A 22,711-nucleotide genomic window follows, 5' to 3' on the forward strand; every position below is an offset into this window, starting at 1 on the left:
AATCTTCCTTTCTGCTTCCCCCACACACACACTTTTTTTGGTTTTGTTTAAGATGCTAGTCAATTTACCAGCTTTAAGAGAACAGTAGAGATTTAGAGGATTTCAAATCCCTATCAATCTTATAAAAATTACAAGCAAACCAAAGAAGAGACATCTAATTTATTGTCTATGCTAAGAGAAAGACTGGTAAGTTTGGCTTCATAAATTCAACTGTTTATGGAACTATGAAGGAGTTTCTAGTATAATGCTCTATAGGCTCTTTGAATGAAAGGTCATCAACATGTCATCAGAAGTAAAGTAAACCCTTATAAAAAAAGACACTAAGACAGCAGCCATAGGTTGGGTCAATACTTCTGACTAAACTATTTTAAAAAAGATTTGCATGTAAAATTTTTGAAAAGTATTTAGAACTACTTCATTTAGACAATGTTGCTAGAGTGTGTATAACTATAAGCAATACTCACTGCAATAATTTGCTGTTTCTTTACAAATTTAACTATTACTTACATTAGGTTCACTATTTACATTTACCTCACTTCCCCTCTATTTATAAAGCAATTATAATCTTGGTATTTGAGAAGTGTATAAAAACTATTGAACCTTATGTCATAGACAAACTGACAGTTAAAGCTTAAAAATAGATTAAATTTACAGGACAACAATTTGTTTATAATTTTGCGCTCAGTTCCAGCTAGAAGTACAGATTGTTTTCTAGTATGTGAAGACTTCATTATTAAACTATAACAAGTTAAAACATTAAAAGGATATATTTAATTTCTCACTTACACAGAAGATTTCCCAGTACGAGGATCATTGAAGGTAGTGGTTCTTGTATTGTGGTCAACAAAGTATCTGACACCTTCTCTTGTATATCTGATTTCCCAGCCCTCTGGAAGGGGGTCTTCATTTTGTAAACTGCAGAAGAAATTGCAGACTGTACTTTTTCCCCAATATCATGACACACAAGAATTGAACAAGATCTTTTTATCTGCACAGTCAATATACACACCTACCCTTGAGTTCGAGGGTCTTCCCACTGTGTTGTCTTTGTGTTATGATTTACAAAATACACCCTATCATTTGAATCCACTCTCCTTTCTAGGGGAAAAAAAAGAAAAAACCCACTATACAACTACTGCATTCCAAATTTCTGTAACTGTCATTTCCTGAAATCAACAGCTAATTAACTTACCCCAACCTGGTGGTAAAGGCCCAAGTGGATCATTTTCTGCTGACAACATCGAAGCCTATTTAAAAACAAGAGGACACTAAGTTAGGCCAAATATTTTTCCTATTTTTTTTCCTTAATGTGTTTCAAGATTACCACTAGTTATGAAGACTATCCACTCTGGAAAAAAAAATCATGCCATTTTTAGTCTGATTTTGTGAAGAAACAGATTATATGATAATAAGATATGATTTGCACATTTGCCTCCACTGTTTCCAACCCAATGTACCCTCCCTTTCCCCTCCTACAATAAACTTGAGAGTCAGTCAGTGGTCTTTAAGAAGTTCACAGAAGTTTTGTGGAAGCATGTATAAGAAGATAAGCATCGTGATCTTAAGAACATACTTTACCATAGCAAACATTTCCAAGCACAGTGCTTACTGCCAACATAGTTTTTTTTAATTCCATAATACATGATGTCATCCCTGGATGTTTGGCTATTTTAAGACTGTCATTCTTTGCAAATGCAGCTGCATTCATTAAAATACGTGGATGTTTAAAAATATACCAACATACCAGTAAGGTTAAAAGGAAAAGAGAAAAAAAAAAAAAAAAGGAAAAAACCCTCTAGATTAAAACATTATGTAAAACCATGCTAAGCTCATAATATGCTATAACCTTGCAGAGGTCCCCCAGTAGCTCCCAAGAATACAAAGCATGGGAAAAAAACAAAATGTAAAAGGCAAAAATTCCCCAGACTGCAGGATGCATGCTCTGATTTGTAAGTAAAAGCATCCAGCCCCTTACATTTTTTGGACACTGAAAGTATGGGGGGGGAGGGTTGGTTGTTTGGGGTTTTTTTTTTGTGCAGAATGGAATGTTGATATATGGCAACCAGTCTTCATTTTCCAAAGAGTATCTTAAGCATCACCTTGCTACTAATACTGCTTTATATAGCATTTGCAATCCAAAAATCTCAAATCCACTGAAGAGTTTACAACAGCAAATTCCGGAAAAAAAAAATCAAAACCCCCAAACAAATAATAATAAAAAAACAACAAAACAAACAACAACAACAAAAAAAAAACCCAAAACAAAAAAACAAAGAAAAAAACCCCAAAAAACAAAACCAAAACCTATTCTTTCTGTAAAACAGAAACAGAGCAAGGACCAGATGAAAATGCAATAGTTACACTGAAAATGAAGCTGCCTCTTTGTTCCAGCCACCAGCTACTAGATATGAACACAGAATTATCATTATCTCAGCAGAAAATGCAGTTAGACTTTCCTGCTTTTGGAAACTATACAGTCACAATGATCCTGTAACCAAAGACGTCACTGTGGTGAGTATAAAAAGAACAGTGCACAAAAGAAAATACTGTCTGCCAAAGAACTGAATGGTGGCATGAATCAAAGATTTCCGATCTTCTTAATGAGTCCAAGGATTTGTGTGGGGCTGCTGGCTAATGTATATTTAACAGAACACACTGAAACATTACGCAGTGGCATGGGATGAGCCAGATTCAGCACCAAAAGGGGTACAATATATTAACCCCTTTCATTATATTATATTAAAATGCATTAATTACAATATATAATTATAATATTTAATATATATTAAATGCATGTAATAACATATAGTTATAAAATACTGATATATTAATATTAAAAAGATATTATAATTAATATATTTCAGTAAAAATGAAAGTAACTAAAATTAAATTACAATCTCACATGTGAAGTGCTATATAGGTAAAATCCTGGTATCTCACCAGAGGGAGAAAAGTAACCTGTAGTTTGACTAACAGTTCTAGAAGAAAAGTATACAGCAGCAATAAATTAAAAAAAAATATTTAAAAGCATACACAGTTTTCTCACTAATTTCAATTCCCTCCCCTCAACAAAATGTGAGTTCTAGGTATGCAAATGATACACTACTTAGAAAACAGACTTCTAAAGAGATGCAAACATATTCTCACAAACAAATCCTAATTTGATGACTCTAAGGTCAGATGGGACATTTTAAGAAATGAGTCTGGTTTTCAGCAGCCGTTACCATGAAACGAAGGAAGGAACATGATTTAATTTAAAAAAATATATTGTTCACTGAGAGAGTAAATTGTCTAAAACCAAAATAAATCTTAGGATCAGGAAAAGTGTTTTCTTAGATGCTTAAGCAACTGATCAAAGTAGTACACAACTACGTAAAGTTGCTCAGTGAGAATTTTTGGCTTGATATGCTTCAGCTGTGATTTTTGCATTTGCATTAAGTTACCAATGTGTATCTGAAGAGAGGGTGCAAAATGGATGGAGCCAGGCTCTTTCCAGTGGTGCTCAGTGTCGTGACCAGAGTCAGTGGGCACACACTGAAACACAGGAAGTTCCCTCTGAACATTTTTAACTATAAGGATGACTGAACACTGGCACAGGTTGCCCACGGAGGTTGTGGAGTCTTCCTCCTTAGAAGTATTTAAAAGCTGTCTGGACACAGTCCTGGCCAACTGGCTTTAGGTGTCCCTGCTTGAGCAGCAGGGGTCAACCAGATGACCACCAATCATTCTATCTTTCCCTAACTACATAAAACAAACTGATTTGTTCAAAATACCTATAACTCAGTTTTTATGTTCCTTTTCAGTTAACTGCTTTACTTTTACCTCTTACTACTGTCATTAAAAGTCTTAAGTATCATGCAGTACACAAGGCTCAAGTTAGGAAAGAGGCTCAGAAGGGAGTACTTTTTACCTTTAAGAAATATTTTTGTTAACATTTTTCAAAAGAAACAGAAACTCAATTACTGATGCCGAATGTCTTGTAACTCATATGGTTGAATAGTTATAAAATCACTTTAGAAAAAGTTAAAGAACAAAAAGTATACCTATACCTCTCTACTAATTTCTATGTTTTATGTAAAAGTTACCGAATAGAGGTATCGTTGGTTAAACTGTTGCATAGCTCCCTGCAGTTGATTCCGTTGAGATTGCCACTGCTCAAAGTTCCTGACTGATTCCATTGTTGGTCGCTGCCACGTTGTTGTTCTGGTGTTGTGGTCCACATAGTAAACTCTCCCACGATCATCAACTCTTCTTTCCCAGCTTTCAAGAAACACAAATGTTAAAAGTTAAATTTCTCAGTAATATTACATAACTGATTATATTTTTACATTGAATTCCTAGACAGTACTTGAATGAAGTACTGGAGTCACAGGCATGATTTTAATTTCCAAAGTACACAAAAGTACTCCCCAACTTTATTGGTAAAAGGACAACCACACTGATCAAAACTAGACTCCAAGAAATAGCATGTTCAGCTCTGTCACCTCATTTTTAACCTTGTACGTTCCTGTAACCATAAGCAATGTTGGCAGGTTTCACAGAAACACTTTGCTTGGAAATCTGAGGTCTGGAACCAGTGCACTACACCTAGTGGTGCTACCTAAATAAAGGTGGTCAAATATGCATTACTTAATGCTTAAGTTTTAAAGCAAAAACAAAGTAATTCAGTAGCTGTATTTGAATGAGTGATCAAAACAAGCGACATACACAGTACCAACATTCCTATAATGCTAGCTGCAATAAATATAATTCTAAATTAACTGAAAGCTAGAATTTCTTAATATACAATATATGTTTTTGATGAGCTGCTTATAAAAAACAGTATTTTTCCTGCACCAAACAAACAAAAAAAACCCTAGTACCTTTAGCATATATAAATTAAAGAAGTCTACATTACCCAGGAGGTAAGGGCTGTGGTCTCTCCCATGTTGTAGTTCTTGTGTTATGATCAACGTAGTAAGTTCTACCATGAGGATCCTTTCTTTGCTCCCACCTTCAGGACAAAAAAGACTTTCATGTAAGTCAAGGTGACAATGCTTCCTTAGGACTTATTTCCCACTAAGCCAAAAAGTGTCTTGGTATAGAATGGAAATACTATGATCCAAAACTCATTCTAAAACACCAAAGAAAACTCACACTAGAATACTTATCAGTTATTTCCTATTAACTGATATCACAGTATTATTTAAGGGACTTGGTACATATAACAAGCATACATCAATATTCACAACCATTTTCAAATTCTATTTAACATATCTGGAAAAAACGTCAATTATCTGCTCAAGGCTTGGATGCTAAAATAACCTCATTCAAAAAGTGCTTAGAGACACATTCTTTGCATTTCCAAGTTCATGCCTCTCTCAAAAAACCAGGAGTTTACATTGCTAAGCACTGTTCCCTATATCCAACAAACAACAGGATCATTCAGAGTGAACCTGAAATATGTGCTAACAGATGGTTTTCCTGTGTTTCTATTTCCTATCCTGCTAAATTCTCCATCTGATGTCTCTGGGGATTATTTCTTCAGCTTCAGTTGCAAAGCAAATTTAAATTGAAGATGGAGAGAGATCCAAGCATTATAAACAATTGAAGTTTCATGCTGCTGTGCACTCCCATAATGTAGTAAAAATATTTATCAATAGGAGAAGAAACCAGGATAAATGTTAAAATGAAAAGCTGAAGCTGTTGGCTCCATTACATATATGTTTGGTTTTCTTATATACATAATTAATTAGCTCCTAAAACTGTAAGCAGAACACCTTATCTGCTACTCATAGGATTTGATGTACATTTCCCTACTATTAGAGCATCCTATAAAACCAGTACAAAATGTTTTCTGCAGTTCAAGAGGTTAAATACTAAGACTACAAGACGATAAGAAAGGAGGAGCAGCATGTTCCTGAGTGACTAGGGCTAAACATAATGGAGACTGACATAAGCATCAACTAGATTGTGGGGAGTGCAGCAGGGAGCCACAAAAAAATCCCCCACAGGAATGAGATCTAGAAGGAATGATGAAGAAATGCATTTCACCGTAGTGTCCACTATGTCTGGAACTCATGACCCTGTCCTCAATGGGAAAGCATGTAATTTAATTAAAAAAAAAAAGTTTGACAGGCAGATGACCAGGAGTTCCCACCTATAAAGAGCTTCCATTGTCAAAGCACCTGAAAATTAAAAACTTTGTAACTCTTCTCCAACCACACATATACAATATTTCTATCTTTTTAGATGCTTATTTTCGTGTTTATGAAACAGAAACTCAAATGTGGTGTCACTAGTAACTTACTGACACACACACACACACCCTGCCCCCTTCAGAGTGAGCAGTTACAAGACAGGCTTTCTGATAGATCAGCTACAATGACACAAGGTATATACACCGGGTTAAGAAAATGCCAAAATAGTTAATATTTAGAATATTGTGGAAATGTCAGCATTTCCAATTAGTTATTAAAGACATCTTTACATACAAACATGAAAGCATCTATAAAAAAATATTAAGATCAATGTATATATTTGAGCATGTACTATATTTTCACTTAATGTCTAAGCACATTTTAATTTTGCATTAAAGGTTTAGGACTACAGAAGTAGTTTCTAACGATCTAACTGAATTAAAAGTTTCTAGCTATTCTGAGCATATACATATATACTTCAAATACGTATTTTTATCTCTAACATTGATTTTGTTGTACAGCAAGCCCCTACAAGTATTTCTAGACTATTTTATTAACTTTCACTGTTCTGTATTTTAGTCCCTACTACATTCTCATAGTTTAAGAGCCAAAGGAGTAAGAAATAATGACCCAAATTAAGTTTGAACATAACAAATTAAAAGTCTTCACATCCACAATGCCCAAGAGTTTGTCTATCTAGATCACAAAACTGCCTCAGCAAATCAGTTATCTGTTGTTACTTTCTAGGATGAGAGCTACTAGCCAGTTACAGCAGCAGTACAAACCCCATTTTAGATCAAATAACTCCATCTCAGCCAACTGACCTAAATTTGGCAATCCCAGTATAGAATTAAATTTCTGTTTATATGCACACTCAGATGAAACATAATTATAGTATTAAAATCAAGCCCACATACCCTGGTGGCAAAGGTTCTGTACTGGCATTACCAGGCTGCTGTCTTACAGGTTCTGCAGATGCACTTGAGGTGGAGGAGGATTCCCTTGGTTTTGGTGCATCTGCTGCTACACTGTTTCTAGCATTAGGTTGAGGACAGTCTGTTGCAGCTGTAGGTTCTAGTCCAGCAGACACAACAGGTAATGCAGAAGTGTGGCTTTCAGAACAACTAGTTGCTTCTGTTGTTGACTGAGGTTCTGCTGCAGTGTCATTGCAATCTGAAGACATAGGAGCTTCAATGGAGCCTACTGGAGCCTCAGAGACAGAAGAATTACCAGCTTCTGATGCAGAGGTGGATGACTCCCCATTAACTGAAAAATGGGAAATAGGAACATTTGTGTATCAGAATCTGATGAGATTTACTTTTCAAATGACCAGCTTTTACAGTAAACAACATGGAAGGAATGTTTTAGTTGCACCTATATGCCACAAACAGCATTTTTGTCTCAGATGACAAAAAGTCACAATGCACCTGCCTCAGCAGTTAAAGCTGTAATTAAAACTTACAGTCTGCAAATCATACTCTGTCCTTCCCTGCTAAGACAATTTCTTAGCTTCTGTATATCTTGGTCAATTCCATGTTATACCTTACTCTTTAGATTAGCAAAAGGTACTCAGCTGCTTCCCAGAAAACACTACTGCTTTATTTGCTTGGAAACTTTGAACTTACATCAACTTCAAAAGAGCATCTTGATTAGTATGCCATGAAATAAAAATATTAAGAGATAAGTAACAATGACATTTGAAAAACTAAGAGGTAGTTCTTACAGAAAATTTTTAATCCCTTTTTCAGAGTTGAGCTACAGAACTCTACAATTAAGCAAAAACCAGATGTGTGTGACTTGGAAAAAAAAACCTTCAAAAGCAGGATTAAAATATAAAAATTAGTATTTGGCTAACAACTTATGTAGTTCAATGACTGAAGAAAATTATTTTAGAATCACAACGTAAATCAATTTCTGTCTTTTAAGGAACAATGCAAATGTCACCCAACTCAAGCAGAATCTCATAAAAAGTTTACAGCAGGCATGGGTTTAGGAGGAAGAGGGGGCTAAGGAGGCTTTATTACCCCCAAGCCCACTTGGCCAGTAATATATCAATACCAATCATCTGCAGAGTTTAACAGAACAGTATCTCAGGACAACAAGATCTTATCTTAGACAAGTGAGATCAGGTACAGCAGTCAGCAGGATCCCCAACTGAAGTCAAGGTCCCATTAAAAGCAGTACAACAACATTCACAGCTTTCATTTTCTGCATCACTAATCAACACCAGACAGTGACAATTCTATTTAAGCTCATCAGTTTGTACTTCTAGAGTTGGAACTATTTTTCTACAAGACTAAATATAATATGCAACACAGACTTCAAGTAATTTTCTAACAGCATACCATCAGCTTACAATTCTAAGGACTGAGGCCAATATAACTGCTCTGTACTCACAATCTTATTAATATTGATTTGCAAAATTTAACCCTAGCAGCAAGTGCCTATAAAATGCTGTTCCATCATTTAAAGTGTTCATTTACTTTAATTCTGTATAATACAAATAAAAAAATAGCTAGATTCTACTTATTACTTGCAATATACATAATGTCAGCAATTTCTTGCTTTCCTAGATGGTCAGAAAAGCAGGTCAAAGAATTATAAACAATAAAACCATCATCAGCAATGTATTTAAATTAGCAAGTCAGTTTCTTTAAGGAATTATCACTGCATCACAAATATTTTCTTGAGAGGCATAATGATAAGCATGATTTTACAGGCAGCTGCAGATTTGTAAAATTTGTAAAGGCATTGCTTTTTGAACACAATTATTCCAGGGTAATACATCACTACTTCCAGCTCACAATAAACAGGTTAACTATATTAAGACACATCAAGACTTTGTATTATTTCAAGCAAATGTAAAGCATGAAGTTAAAAAAACCAACACAACTGCAGACAACCTGATCAAGTTTCTTCAGACTTCTGCCTTAACTAGCAACAATTTTACTTAAATAGGAAAAAAGTGAACTGGAATTTCAGTTTTCATTAAAAAAACCCATTTAATTCATCTACATGGACGAGTGAATGGGATTACATAACAAAGTTAGAAGCAAAATAACTGACAAATCATCAGTTCTACTAGTTAGATCTCAAACAGCAATTCTGGTGATATCACATGAAATCACAATCCTGCTAAGCACAATGGGGGAGGGGTTGGGAAAGTCTGTCATCAACAAATGCTGGAGACCTGTTTTACATCTTGCCTTAAGTGTCCATGAACTGGTATAGCAGTTGAAAACTGTTATATCAGTGCCTCAGTGCAAGCTCAGTGATGATTTCCTCAATATTTCTATTTTAATAAATCAATTATTTTTGCAATTACTCTATCCTAGTACAGATTTCAAATGGATCCCTCTGCTTTGCAGAAAAAGGGAGCAATGCCTAAATAATAGATAGGCCCTCTGGCCTTCAACTGAAAAGATAGGGAAATCAAATTCAAGTTCTCCAAATAGAGAAAAGCTTCAGAGAAGGCCTAATTTAATTACTACCTTTTAAAGTCCATAATTGTTTCTGCTATCTTCCCACCATACCCACATTTCCCACTCTATTATAAGAAGTTTGACAATCTCTGTTCAGCTGTTTATTAAGAGCCTGCCTGTTTCTATTTAAGGTTACCTTTTTCCTCTGCTATCACTGAAATTCAAACAGCTGAGAAAAGGCAGAAAGTGCTTAGAAAGCAGAGTCATTATTAGATGCAAAGTTTTTCCAGGTGAACAAAAATAAAATATATACTTTCTTTTCACTGGTTTTAGTGTACTGAATGTTGTAGTCATATCAAAGGGTTTGTGTTTAAGAGGAAATGAAATTTACTATTCTGCCAATATCTGTTTTTAAACAGCATACATTTTTAAAAAATGGAAGGCAAGGAGAGCCTGCAACACTTCTCAACTCAGAGCGCAGAAGTTCCCTGACAAGACCAAAAATCAGATTTATGTAATGGCAAAAAAAACTTAACTATAGTTATTCAAATTAATTGTGGAAGAAATCTGATTTTTCCTGCAATCAGTAATATGGTTTAGTCAGGTGTGACAGAGAAATGGAAGTTTTGGATACTTCGCATCTTTCTTCTATCACAGAGGAGAACTGACAGGAAAACATGAAACTTTGTACACTTAAGAATGGATCTACTCCATTAAAATTCACAGAAGTAGACACAGTTATAAATTCAAACCCAGAAACATCCTTTCAGTACTCTTAAAATCTAACAAAAAGTATACAGAAAAAGTGGCTCAACTTCAGATACATTTCAACCAGGTGAAAAAGCGTTATTGAACATGTTCTTGTAACTCTCCCATTCTTACCAGTGCTGTTGACAGGCTGAGCTGCAAGTGGTTTTGGTACTGGTGTATTTTTGGGTCTGGCTGCAACACGAGTAGGAGATGGTGTGCTGTCTCCGTTAACAGCTTCTATACAGAACGTATTCTGCACTACAGAGTTGGAAGGTACTTGATTGTCTATCCCATTAGAAATGTCACAAGCAGATCTTGGCAAAAATAAAAGATCATTTTAGATTAGTACAAACAACATGTTAAACAGTTATGCAACTAAACCAAATCTTACACTAAATCACACACAAAAAAAGAAATGGAAGTAAATTTGCAAGAGTTTATATACACAATGTCTGCAGCCTAGAAAACAATCAAGTGCAAGACCAAAACAATTAATGAACAAAAGGCAAATTTTGGTTTTGAGGATTTCAGATACTTAAAATAGTTAAAATTTTCCATTTCCATTTCATCTTTTACTTGTAATGACATATTAGAATTGAGTTGGGCAGACTGCTACGCCTGCCACATCTTCCAAATCTGCCCTAGAGACCCTCACAAAGCGCAGCTATGAGCAGGAAAACATTTTCTCTCATTAAGCAAGTGGAACAATTTGGTTTGTAAGTCCTATCTCCAAAAATTATTCTAGTCATAGGAAAGTATCAAAACTGTCCCTCAGTAAAAGGAAAATAAGATGAGCTTCTCTGTGCATAGGCACGATGGGACAAACACACAGGCAGCTCTGTGTTTGTAAGGCCATAAGGAAATAAATGGAGTGTAAGGGCTTGTGAAGAGAAAGTCTTGTTCAGTTACAGTTTCTACTTAAATCTATCCCTATATGCTTAAAGCCACCCACCAGAGACACATACAGTGAAAACTAATTCAGCGCCAACTCCCCATCTTCTCAAGGCGTAGAGGCTAAAAATTAAAGAGAAGTTAAACAGATGACAAAAAAATGTGAGAATTGTAAGAATCCCCACTTTGTAAAGTAATAAAGGAAGAAGCAGCATTTCCATGCTACCTTATCCAACTCCAAAAGGGTACTATAAAGAGAGAATTAAATAGTATCCCTTTTCAACTCTAGACTACAAACCCTATTTGCTTCCTAAAGACAGGCACAGAATCCACCTTAAAAAATTTCTTCATCTCTTAATTTCAAAACTGTAATTCAAAACTTCTGGATAGCTGTATGGCATACTGCTCTAATCAAAATATCAACATCAAGAGCAGGATCCCAGTAAAAGCCACACCTTCAGCAACAGCTCAATGAAAACAAATGATCGTCACTACTGCTTCAAAACAGTATGCAGATGTGTTTCCAATCACTTTCAGCAGTCCCAAACCTTTGTAAAGAAAACTAAGGAGAAGCAACTTTTTACCCTCACTCCCTCATACCGGGCACCCATAGGAGAACAGAGACAAACTTCCACATATTCAAAAAAAGAATAGAGCGTACAAGGACAAATGTGTCCCTGTCACTCAAATACATAGCAACTGTATGTTTTTTCACTCTGTTGTGTGTCAAGAACTTAAATGGAAAGGGATTCACTCCAAGGTAACTGAGCAGGCCAGTAACATTGATATGAATGCCGACCTATTTGACTTACTAGCTGTAAGGGGGAAAACAACCTATTCCTACTTCTCTCCAGGCAGTCCCTGAGCTGGTAGAAAGATAGAGAAGCCAAGAATGAAGCTCTAAATTGATTTCAAAGACTTTTTCTTGCCACTTCAGGTTGAACCAGGCAAACACTTTGCCTCAGTGTTCTGAATACTGCTTTCTAAACTCAACAGAAGTCTCAAATTCCTGATCACAACCTTAAAAAGGAAGTGGGTGAGGGGAAAGTAATTTAGGCTTTTTTTCTTCTTCCTTCCATTCAGATGGTATGTTGCAACAAGTTGTATGACATGAACAGAAATGGTTCCTAAACAGCAGAAGGAAACGAATGAAGTACAAAAAAAAAAAAAAAACCCACACCACTGAACCACTCCTCCCCTAATCTCTGCTGCCGCAGCATTTAGTAGGCTTCCAGTCCGCCAAATTTTTATGTTCAGAGGCCTACACATCTAAGAGGCAATGACAAAGTAGAGAGTGGAGAACAGACTTTGCCAGAAGAGGAAGAACAGAGTTGTAAATTTAATTCCTCTCAAGCTAATTTATGTAATTATCATACAAGTAATATTCCTAAAATCTGTGGCAACATAATTTAAAATCCATCGCATTTAAAAAAAAAAAAAAAAAAAAGACACAAGCCAAACATTTCAACTGATAAATTTGCTAATATACTTCATATAGCATAAACACAAAAGTAAATTCCTACCTGGGTGTACTTCTTGATGCAGCGTCTCTGCTTTCATGCACAGCCTCCCCATTTTGCTGAACTTCTACTGAACAATAAGAAACAAATTCAACAGAAATACTCTATTATGTCTGTTTGAAACCTTAATCAAAATATTACCATCCGACTTAATTATTTTAACTTACTGGTTGCTGATGAACTGAGATTTGTAAGAGATTCTTGTTCAACAACCAAACCATCCAGCACAACTGTCAGTTCACCTGTTTGCACCATGCCACTCTTGTTTTCCAAAGAGAGTTTCAACTGTTCTTTCACCTTCTCCACTAAAAATGGAGTTGGGGTGGATAGGGGGAGAGAAGGAGAGAAGGGATAAAAGGTTAAATTCTAAAAAACATTAAAAGATATTTTCAACACAAAAACGAGATACATGTATTTAGTTGTACAAAACTGAACGTGAGAGATACTCAGATGATTCAAACCAACATAGAAATCACTAAGGAGCTGTGTAAATTTATATCTTCTGTGGGTAAAAGCACAGTTTATTGGAAAAATAAATTGGCCATTTACAGAGTATATTCTATAGGTATGCTATAGGATCCACATGGTTTCAGTACTTTATTATTAATGATTTCCCAGGTTTGCTGTTTCCACTGAGCCCTTTTGAAATTATGCACTACTTACGTAACATGAGACAGCTTAAAGTCAAACAACTTCTGAACTACACATCCAAATTTTGCAAATGACTGGGAACCTCAGTCTACAACCACAGCTTATGTTCATTTCTCATATCACCTTCCAAAACTAATTCTAAGAGACCACTGAAAAGAACATCACTTTGAGGAAGAAATAAATACAAGGACGGCTTAGACTTCTTCCTCAGTTTTAAAAATTATTTTTAGTAAATCCTTACTAGCATTTTCATAGATCCCAACTCCATGATTAAACAGTAACAAAGGAGATTACTTGAGTTATCAAAAATGAAATCAGAAGATATCTTTACCAAAAGAAATTTTGAGATATACAAAAAAATGTATATGTGGTGCAGTTAAAGAATTCAGTATGACTGATAAGCAATGCACATACTTGTAGAGATATATACATAATCCACAAGTAAAACATGCTGTGGATGCTGCATGATTATCTCTAAATAAACTATTACTAGTACAGCAGTAAAAGCTACATGTCATAAATCCAAACACAGTCAGCCATGAGTTCACGTTAATCAGGTTTAAATGGTTAAGGCCTTTTAGTAGTTGCGGTCTCAGATTATAAGATTAATCTTTCAAGATCTACCACCATATTTCACTCCATATGATAACATTCCAAGTTAAAGCTTACTGTGCACTGCCATGTATTAAACTAGCATTTCCTTTTTTTTTTTTTCCATTCTTAACACATATCATAAATGAACAATAAACATTAAAATTGGGAAGGCTACCATAAGCTACTGCCAGATACCATCTAAACTGTTACTTTAAAGAGCAGGTTCAACAATGTAGTTGGGCAGCAGTTACCAGCAGACACCCACTGCTATATTAGAAAGAATTTCAAAGTACTTCAAGTTGCTGGAGCAAGCACAAAGCTTGCAAATCTACAGAATTAATGATTTTGCAATCTGCATTTTGGAAAATGGTACTACCTGAAAGAACAAAGAAACTAGCCTACCACTGAGTTGTTAAATTAACATACTTGTAAATCATCATTTCTGCAAAGGGTGATGGGTTTAGCTTCTGCTATTTTAACAGGTTATGCCTCCAACCCAGATCAACAGTTGGCTGTGGTCCAACTGAGCTGGCAAGAAAGCTGGAAGGGGTGTGGGCAGCAATTCAATACTGGTGGTGGTTAGTGAGAGAAAGTAACAACACCAATTCTAAAGGTTCTGCCTTTAGAGAACTTCCCCTTCACATTTTATTCACTGAAGAGCCATTCAGTGCTGTATTTTAGATGAGGTATCAATAACTGAGTGACTGAAAAACAACAATCAGATTATTCTACCACTGAATTATTGGATAGTCTAATGTATATCAAACTGCTGACTTGCCCAAATCAGAAACACTGCACATAAATTACTTTGGTGCAATGTACGGCTAAGTCAGTCAACCATTCCCAGAAAGAATTTGCAAAGTTGTTGGATCCTACATCCTCTGGATCTTGATAATAAAAATTAAACTTTTTTTTTTAATCATTATTACAACCCAGTTTCTTCTGATATACTTTTTTTAATTTAAAAAAGAAGCAGTTTTCCTGCTTAATTATGGACTTTGGGGCAGAAACTTTATAACACTGCTAAAAAAGCCCACCTGATTTTAGATTCTGTTTCAATTTTCTGTAAGAATCAGAAAAATGAAGCTTTATTCCAGCTCTCCTTTTCCCCCACCTCCCCAAACGGAGCTCTTAGGTTTATATATCTAACTTGCGAGAAAGGTTAGAGATTGTTTTAGCTGGAATTCTACTGCCACTCTGGAGTGGAATTTAAAGTGTGGATTCACCATCTTCTTGTACTAACGAAAAAAAGTTTAAAAAGCAAATTAGATAAAGAAGACCCATTTTAATTCTATTAAAGACAGTTAAAATTAGAAGTTACATAGAACACAACAACCTCTCATGTACTCTAAGGAAGTTCTCAAATGTTTCACATTAATCAGTGGTTCTTACTGCACTCTGAGCAGCTAAATTATGAGGGAAAGATATACAACCTTTCTATTAGTGATTCCAGAGAAGGAAAACATGAAAAAAAATCACATAGATGGCTTTTCTGAAAGTTTAGACTTTTTTTTTTACCAAGTCTAAAACAGATCTTCTAGCAAAATAGTTACTAGATTGCCACAAAACACCGTATTTAGTCACTTCTGCTTTTACTTAATTAACTCATACTCTATTGTTTGTTTCAAAATTATTATATCCCATTGTTACATTTAAATTGCTTTAGATAGCACCGACATCTCTAGAAGAGATGAGTAAAGACATCAACTGAAAGTCAGTTGTAATTTCACGTACGGTTAAGTAGTCTAGTTGACAGTTTGATGTATAATTAGTAATAATAATTCTACTTTACTCAAAATATCCTTCATGATAACTTACATTTTCTATTGTGTATTTCCAAAGCTTGTCTCAAGTCTACAGTGGCTCTTCCTAATAAAGCATCTGCTTTTAAAGTGTGATGGCTCCACACTCTAAATTCCAGCGTAGTCTGTGGAGTCACATTCCTGCATATAAAATACATTTTTTAAGAGATATATACAGATTTTAAAGTATTTGTTCTTGCTACTAGGAGTATTTGAACTTAATTCACTTTCTCATATTTGTTGGATTTCTTCATACTAATTAACTGAAAGAAGTTTTTGTACTGCAAGGGGAAATTTTTAACTAAGAACTGCAAACACTATGATATTTATACGTAAGATCACACTTAAAGTGCATTACTATGATAACATAAGGAATTTGAAGAGTATCAGAATAACCCACACTACACTCAAATCTCAGTTATATAAAACATATCTTACTTTATGAAAGACATATTTTCCCTATTCCTCACTATTCCAGAATTCTAACCAAACACTCACATTATTAAATGTGAACAAAAAGGTGGTAAGTATACTTGTCTGTCACTAGAAAGAAAAATACTATTTAAAAAAAAAAAAGGAAAAAGCAACCAATCAGCTACTTGCAAGCAGGAAGAACTCACTTAATAGGCATCAGCGTGCCATGAAAATGTTTATAAAACACTATTTGTGAATCCACAAGTATATATAAAACCATAATGCATACTCACAGAAATCAGAGGGGAAAATATCAAATGATGTAGCTAAAGTAAAAATTGGAGGGAAGCAGAAAGGTAAAGTACCAAATTACAGTAATATTATGATAACCTTTGGCAGTGATCTCTCCCCTGCTCAAGAAGGAAAACGGGAAGCTATGCTAGGTCCTGGAGAGCAAGTTTAGTAGTACAGGTTCTAGTACTGCAAGAGTGCTCCTGGCTGTGAAAAATGCAGTGCAAAAAGTCAAAGGCCACATATCCATCACTACTCAATATGGACAGTTATATCAGCATTGATGAAAACAATACTAAAGACAATCCCACGATCCCAACAATCGAGCTAGCTTTATAGTAATAGTCACTTGAGTGTGTTGGACAATGTGCATCATTTTTGCTGAAACCCCTGAGAAAATTTATGTTTGCCTTTTGATTAGGCTGCCTTCTAATGGAAGTCTTACTGAAAGACCAGCTCTAAAAGTAAATGGGAAAAAAAAACAAACAAAACCCCCCCAAAAACCCACACACCACCTACAAATACAGAATATATTGCTGGTGCTCATGCATATTCATGGAAGAGAGGGTAGTTTGGTAAACGAGAGGATCCACTTATCCTCAGACTGGGCAACTAAAACAACAATACTATTACAATAGCCAGAGGACGAGGGGGCCAGAACACCTTATATACCTAAGGGTAAGATCCTAAGTAATACGGATGATGGAACGAGTCTGCTTTGCTGTAGCGTGCATGGCAGATTACCTTGTTTCTACCAGCTCACCAAATCCTGACAAATCGAATCTGCCTCCTCAACAGAAACTCTGGTCTCTGTGAATATACCGAGAACTCTGTACTTGAACTAGTAATAACTCCTGGAAATCATCATCAGGTCCAAGACTACAGTATTCTCTTTTGCGACCCTGCAAAGGGCTAATAAACTCTACTGAACCTGAAACATTCAGAAACATCACAAAGGAATACTCGGTTCATTCAGCCCAAGTTTGGAGCTAATAAGTAGGTGTTCCCAGGCAAACACTTCCCCAAAGCTAAGTATGTTGTAGTACTCCCCACGCTCCAGCACTGTTAGTTATAGGAACCTGGCGTGGCACTAACGAAGCTGGCTACTGCACAGACAAGTCAGGTGCTGTAAAATGTACTGGCCCAGGCTCAATTCCACTTGATAGTAACTATGCCGTTTCCAGACACAAATTGGGAGCAGTACAATCTTGCATGTATAATAAGGCATTCTAGCCAACTGCACGGTGCAAGATTGCTAGCTCTTCATAGAGTCATGTTTAGGTATATCTACACCCATAGCATAGTTAAACCAAATTAAATCACAAGAAGATTAAAAAGGTCAAACGTTATGATAAATTTTGTTTGTCACTTTGCAGTAAACTGCTTTCATGTTTGTATGCCTTCACCAGGAAATTTAAAGAAAGAAGTGACCTTCCTCATAACTACTACTTATCCAGCTGAGATTATTTTCCTTTTAAAGTTGAGAATGACATAGCTTTTTTACTATGTCATAGTATTTTATTATTAACAACTTCTATAGAGGAATCAAACTTGAATGGTCTACAGCGCTAACAAATATCAAGAGTATACCATGTATAGCAACTGTATGCAAGGAACACTGTACAAAAAGTATTCTCAAAACATTGTAAGAATTCAGAAAAAATATTTCATTTGAAATAAATATTATCTTATGTCTGCATTTAATCATCAACAGCCAGAGAAAACAACGTAGGCATCCAAGCTTAGTAAATATTTGCCTGCAATATCTGCCTAATAAATAGTATAAAAAACCTGAAAAAGCTACTTACACTGTCAGCTGCTCATCCCATTTTGGATTTGAAGAACTACTTGATTTTGCTGTTTTCTTAATTTCTCCATCTGCAGTTAATTCTGTGTAGAAAGTTGTTCCAAACCAATTCTTTTTCCGTTTCAGTTTAGCACTAGAAACTAATAAAATACATTGTTTTATCTACAACAGCATATTGTTGCTGAAAAAACAGAAAACATACTGCCTACAAAATGTATGAAACACAGCATGGCAACGTTATTCCTCATCCTTTCTACTTCTGCTGGATATAAAGAGGTCAATGCTAAAATGGTAGCTTTTCTTTTCAAAAGCTACTTTGTCAGACAGTTGAAAACAATTGCAGCATTTCTCTTCACCACGTACCAGCAGGATGGGTTGGAGAGACAGCACAATTATTTCAGACATAAACACTGAAAATCATGTGGGTTCTTTTGTGTAATTTCTTATTGTTCTTCCTACTCTTCCCTTAACTGAAAAATACCTAAGTATGATACGTTTGAGAGATTATCAGGCAAACTTTTTTTTTTAAAAAAAAAATTGTGTGTAGTTATGAAAGCATATGCAGTTCAGGCCTATTTCAAAGTGTCCCTGTATAGCAAAGCCTGTATACAGAGCTAAATTTCCTTCTTGGTATTACCTGTGTGGTTAATCTGTGGTGTAACACATCAGTTTGTTAAAAGTAAGAAAACAGCTCTCGAATTTCCCCTAAATAGCTCTGTGGATGAACTTAAAGGTTCCAGCTAAATATTCAACAATTAAGAAATAGCAAATGACTGAAGAAGCTATCTTTTACCTCCTAATCGCTGACAAGGTTCTCAGTGTTCCTGAAAATAAATCTGTTCTCTCACTTCCTTGCTCAGCTGAGGAAGTCACTATAAAACCCAGCAGCAGCCTAACTGCCAACATTTTAAATTCTATTTCAGGCAGATGTTGTCTTCAGAAGACCACATCAGTGGACTCACAGCTGTACCTACCTGCTGGCTATGCCTTTTCTCTCATTCCTTCCACACTTCCGCATGATTCTCTTTCCCTTCACTTTCAAACTATAGCAAAGCCGAGTATTTTCAGCCACTTGGAAATAATCCTGCCCCTGTTATTTTTGCATTAGCAAATAACTTCCACTTACTTTTCTGTATGGTAACTAAACTGTCTGAAAGGCAGACAAAAAAGGTCTGTCATGTGTTTCTGGATTACAGAATTTCTGAGACATATACATTAGTTACCTAAAAGTTAGTGGGATGCAAGTGTCCAAGATTCTAAACACAACAGCCATGGACTTTTACTTAATTTCAGTCAAAAGGTGCACACTTAACGCCCTCATACTTAAAAAGTCCAGTCTAAGTCATGTGTCACATGTCATAAAAGGAAAATGCACTTTTGGTAACATTACAAGTAGAAGTCTAAACACGTCTTATTTTTTCATTCCACACGTCATATTTTTTCATCTGAAATCATGATATATTTTTAACCTTTAAGAACCTCTGGTTCTTCCACATTTTTTCCTCCATATTTTACTTTCTAAAAGCAACTGCAACATTTGATAAAATACAGGTATTTAGTCATAATATTCAAGCTTCCTTTTAGTTTTCCCCCTTTTATCTGATTATGTTTTAGGTCATTAGGTTTTGAGTCCCCAAACATGAAAGGAGACCATTATAATTTTTTTTTGTTAGTCCTAATTTTTTTAAACGAAGTCCTAAGTAACAAACACCTGCAAAAGACTTCACAAAGACCTAACAAGACAAGATAGATTGGTAAAATATATTTGAAAAAATACTGATGGCAAAACTTGTTGGCAACATGCTGTAACTGTATAAATCCAAACAAGTCTCTTACTGCTTCACATGAATTTCCTTGTCTACAAACTGTGTATACATTAGTTGCTGCCTTTATAAATGTGCTTTTTAATTATAGTGTCTGAAACGTAAGTCTAGACTCTAAAGCAGCATAAACTCATCTCAGCATAACCCAGTGCAGGTCAGCAGCACTACAGTACCACACTCGTCTCCCATTTCTTTCCCTGTAGTGCCACTGGCATTCCCCTGATCTTGCAATGAAGACCTTTAGAGAATTAAACCTTCAGAAAACTAATCCTAAAAATTGCACAAATTTCTTCCTACTTTGATCCTTGAACCAGATCTTTTGAAGTCAACAGAAGCTCCAGTGCCACAAAAATAGAAGACTACTTATGGAAGGAGCAGTACAGTACAGGATACCAAAATGATCACTTCTGCATACACAGATCTGAAGTTACGGGTCATTTGTGTAACAGTTTGCTACAGTTACACATATTCAATCTACAGGTGGCTCCATCTATGCTGTTAGTTATTGCCAGTTTTGATGATTCATCACTTTATCAAGTTATTTAATCCTTAAACTGGGTTAATCAGTTTTAAGGTTCCTCTCTTATCAGATTAGATAAAATATCTATTTGGGGGACTCCGCAGCAATGTATTTTTTACCAGATGACCTGGCCATCTTTGGACCATCCAGCATGATACATCTTTCTTGAGATGCAGCTTTTTTTAAGACATAGTATCTTACTCATGTGCTTTCCAATTTTTGTTCAAAATAGCCTTAATATATTCGTGGCCATGCATTCATTCTTACAGGGTTCCCAGATTTCGTAAGATCCCTGGAAAGTGCAAATTATTTATCAATGGTAAAATAATACTTACATACATACATTCACACTTATACATTTATGTATATATATATTTATGCACAACATCGAACTACTTGCTGGTAACATTACTACTTTTAGATACTGTAACACTGTCATAATTAGCTATCAAACTTGTTTACCTACATGCATTTTGCTTATCTTAGGACTACAAGTCTTTGTTCTGCTCTGCCATTCCACAGAAAGAGCAACTAAGATTGACACCAGTTGTCACATCCCTCACCAGTTCTTACCCATGAGTAGCAAAATGCGTAACATCTGTTCAACATCTACTGAATATGTCCCCAACATAATCAGAAATTTCCAGAATTGCTTGTAGCCCACCATGTTTCCCTTCCAGCAGATATTGAGATTGCTGAATTCTGCCTCGAATTATGCAACAAGAAAAATGTGAACAGTCATGAGATGCAACACAGTAAATTCCAATTGGATAGAAGGAAAAACACTTCCACGTTGATGTGGTTTACCACTAGAACAATCTGCCCAGGAAAAAAGGTAATCTACAACCTTTGAGATACTGAAAATTCAACTGGACAATACCCTTAGCGACCTGATTCAATTTCAAAGGCAGCCCTGCCTTCAGCAAAAGAGCGGACTAGGGAATCCCCAAATATCCCTTCCAACCTGAATTATTCCATATGGCTGTGTAATCCAACCTGCTGCACCCAAGGTTAATACGGGATACCTGTATTATTCTCAACAGATGTTTACCTGATACAGGTAATCAAAGACAACCTTTTGAAGGGCTAGCAGATTTTGTGATTTCCTCCAGTCCTCCTCCAACTTCACTATAACGTTGTACCCATTTTCAGCTTGGACTTCATTCAACTGCCCATCTTTTTTGTAGAATTTCAGCAATATGTGTTCCCTCTATAGAATATGTGCCAATAATTATTTATTCCCAAGCAAAATTCCTTCCATTTGTCCCTACTGTTGTACTCAATCTCATTTTTTCTTAATTTGAAGAGATCGTTAAACCCTGTCATCCAACTCACTGTATAACCTCTACCTAGCTTTAATTCATCTACATATATTATAGTCATGTTCTTAACTTTTAACATTTGAGTTATTAGTTAAAATATTAACAATACCGATCCATTTTCTACACTCATTTCAAAAACTGCTTTTATGAATACATATGTTTTCCTGTAAAAATCACCATGATACAAATCACTACTTGCCTGTTACTTGCATCTGTAATCTTCCATTATGGTTGTTACTTGTATCAGATCTTGGTGAGGCTGTGGCCATGTCAGAGGTTTAGGCTTTAGCCTAAAAAAAAAAAAAAAATACACAGGTAGCTTATTGAAAAGACTTATCTCTGCATGTTAGTTCCAACTATTAACTAAAATGCTCAACTAATCAGCAAGTTACCAAATGTTACTTAGGTATGGCAGAATGCATTATTTTCAGAACACTAGTTAAAAAAAAAAAACAATTACTTTTGAAATTTGTCCGACGTTACCTTTGAGGATGCCAAGACACTTCAGTAATACATACATTCACATAGTTTAGAACAACTGTGCAAGGCAAAAAAAAATTCAGCTGTGATATTATCAATATTCCTATCTCCAGAAGGTATGCTTATGGTCTGATTTCAGATGTGCTAAGCACCAAGAACTTCAAATGAACAAAACATCCAAAACATTTACATGCTTGAAAATCAAGTCATTCCCAGAACAATACACTCAAGCAATAACTTGATTC

At 35.5% G+C, this 22,711-nt stretch overlaps 1 protein-coding gene across 3 annotated transcripts in view; it reads right to left on the bottom strand.

Annotated features, from left to right (window-relative positions):
* The window catches only part of WWP1 (WW domain containing E3 ubiquitin protein ligase 1), a 62,815-nt gene that overhangs the window by 14,170 nt on the left and 25,934 nt on the right, over positions 1-22,711 (bottom strand). The window contains exons 2-13 of one of the 3 annotated variants that reach the window (XM_055703573.1): positions 22,186-22,276; positions 18,323-18,461; positions 15,826-15,950; positions 12,930-13,067; positions 12,766-12,832; positions 10,484-10,665; positions 7,097-7,445; positions 4,898-4,993; positions 4,086-4,260; positions 1,193-1,247; positions 1,014-1,098; positions 787-915 (exon numbers count right to left, since the gene is read on the bottom strand). In XM_055703573.1, the coding sequence (XP_055559548.1) occupies positions 787-915; positions 1,014-1,098; positions 1,193-1,247; positions 4,086-4,260; positions 4,898-4,993; positions 7,097-7,445; positions 10,484-10,665; positions 12,766-12,832; positions 12,930-13,067; positions 15,826-15,950; positions 18,323-18,461; positions 22,186-22,255 (1,610 nt within the window). In that variant the 5' untranslated portion in view covers positions 22,256-22,276. Of the gene's footprint in view, positions 1-786; positions 916-1,013; positions 1,099-1,192; positions 1,248-4,085; positions 4,261-4,897; positions 4,994-7,096; positions 7,446-10,483; positions 10,666-12,765; positions 12,833-12,929; positions 13,068-15,825; positions 15,951-18,322; positions 18,463-22,185; positions 22,277-22,711 lie in introns of those variants that run through there. The other 2 variants (XM_055703574.1, XM_027814181.2) reach the window with 2 other exon arrangements.

This window comes from Falco cherrug, chromosome 3 (genome assembly GCF_023634085.1).
Source record: "Falco cherrug isolate bFalChe1 chromosome 3, bFalChe1.pri, whole genome shotgun sequence".
NCBI lineage: Eukaryota > Metazoa > Chordata > Aves > Falconiformes > Falconidae > Falco > Falco cherrug.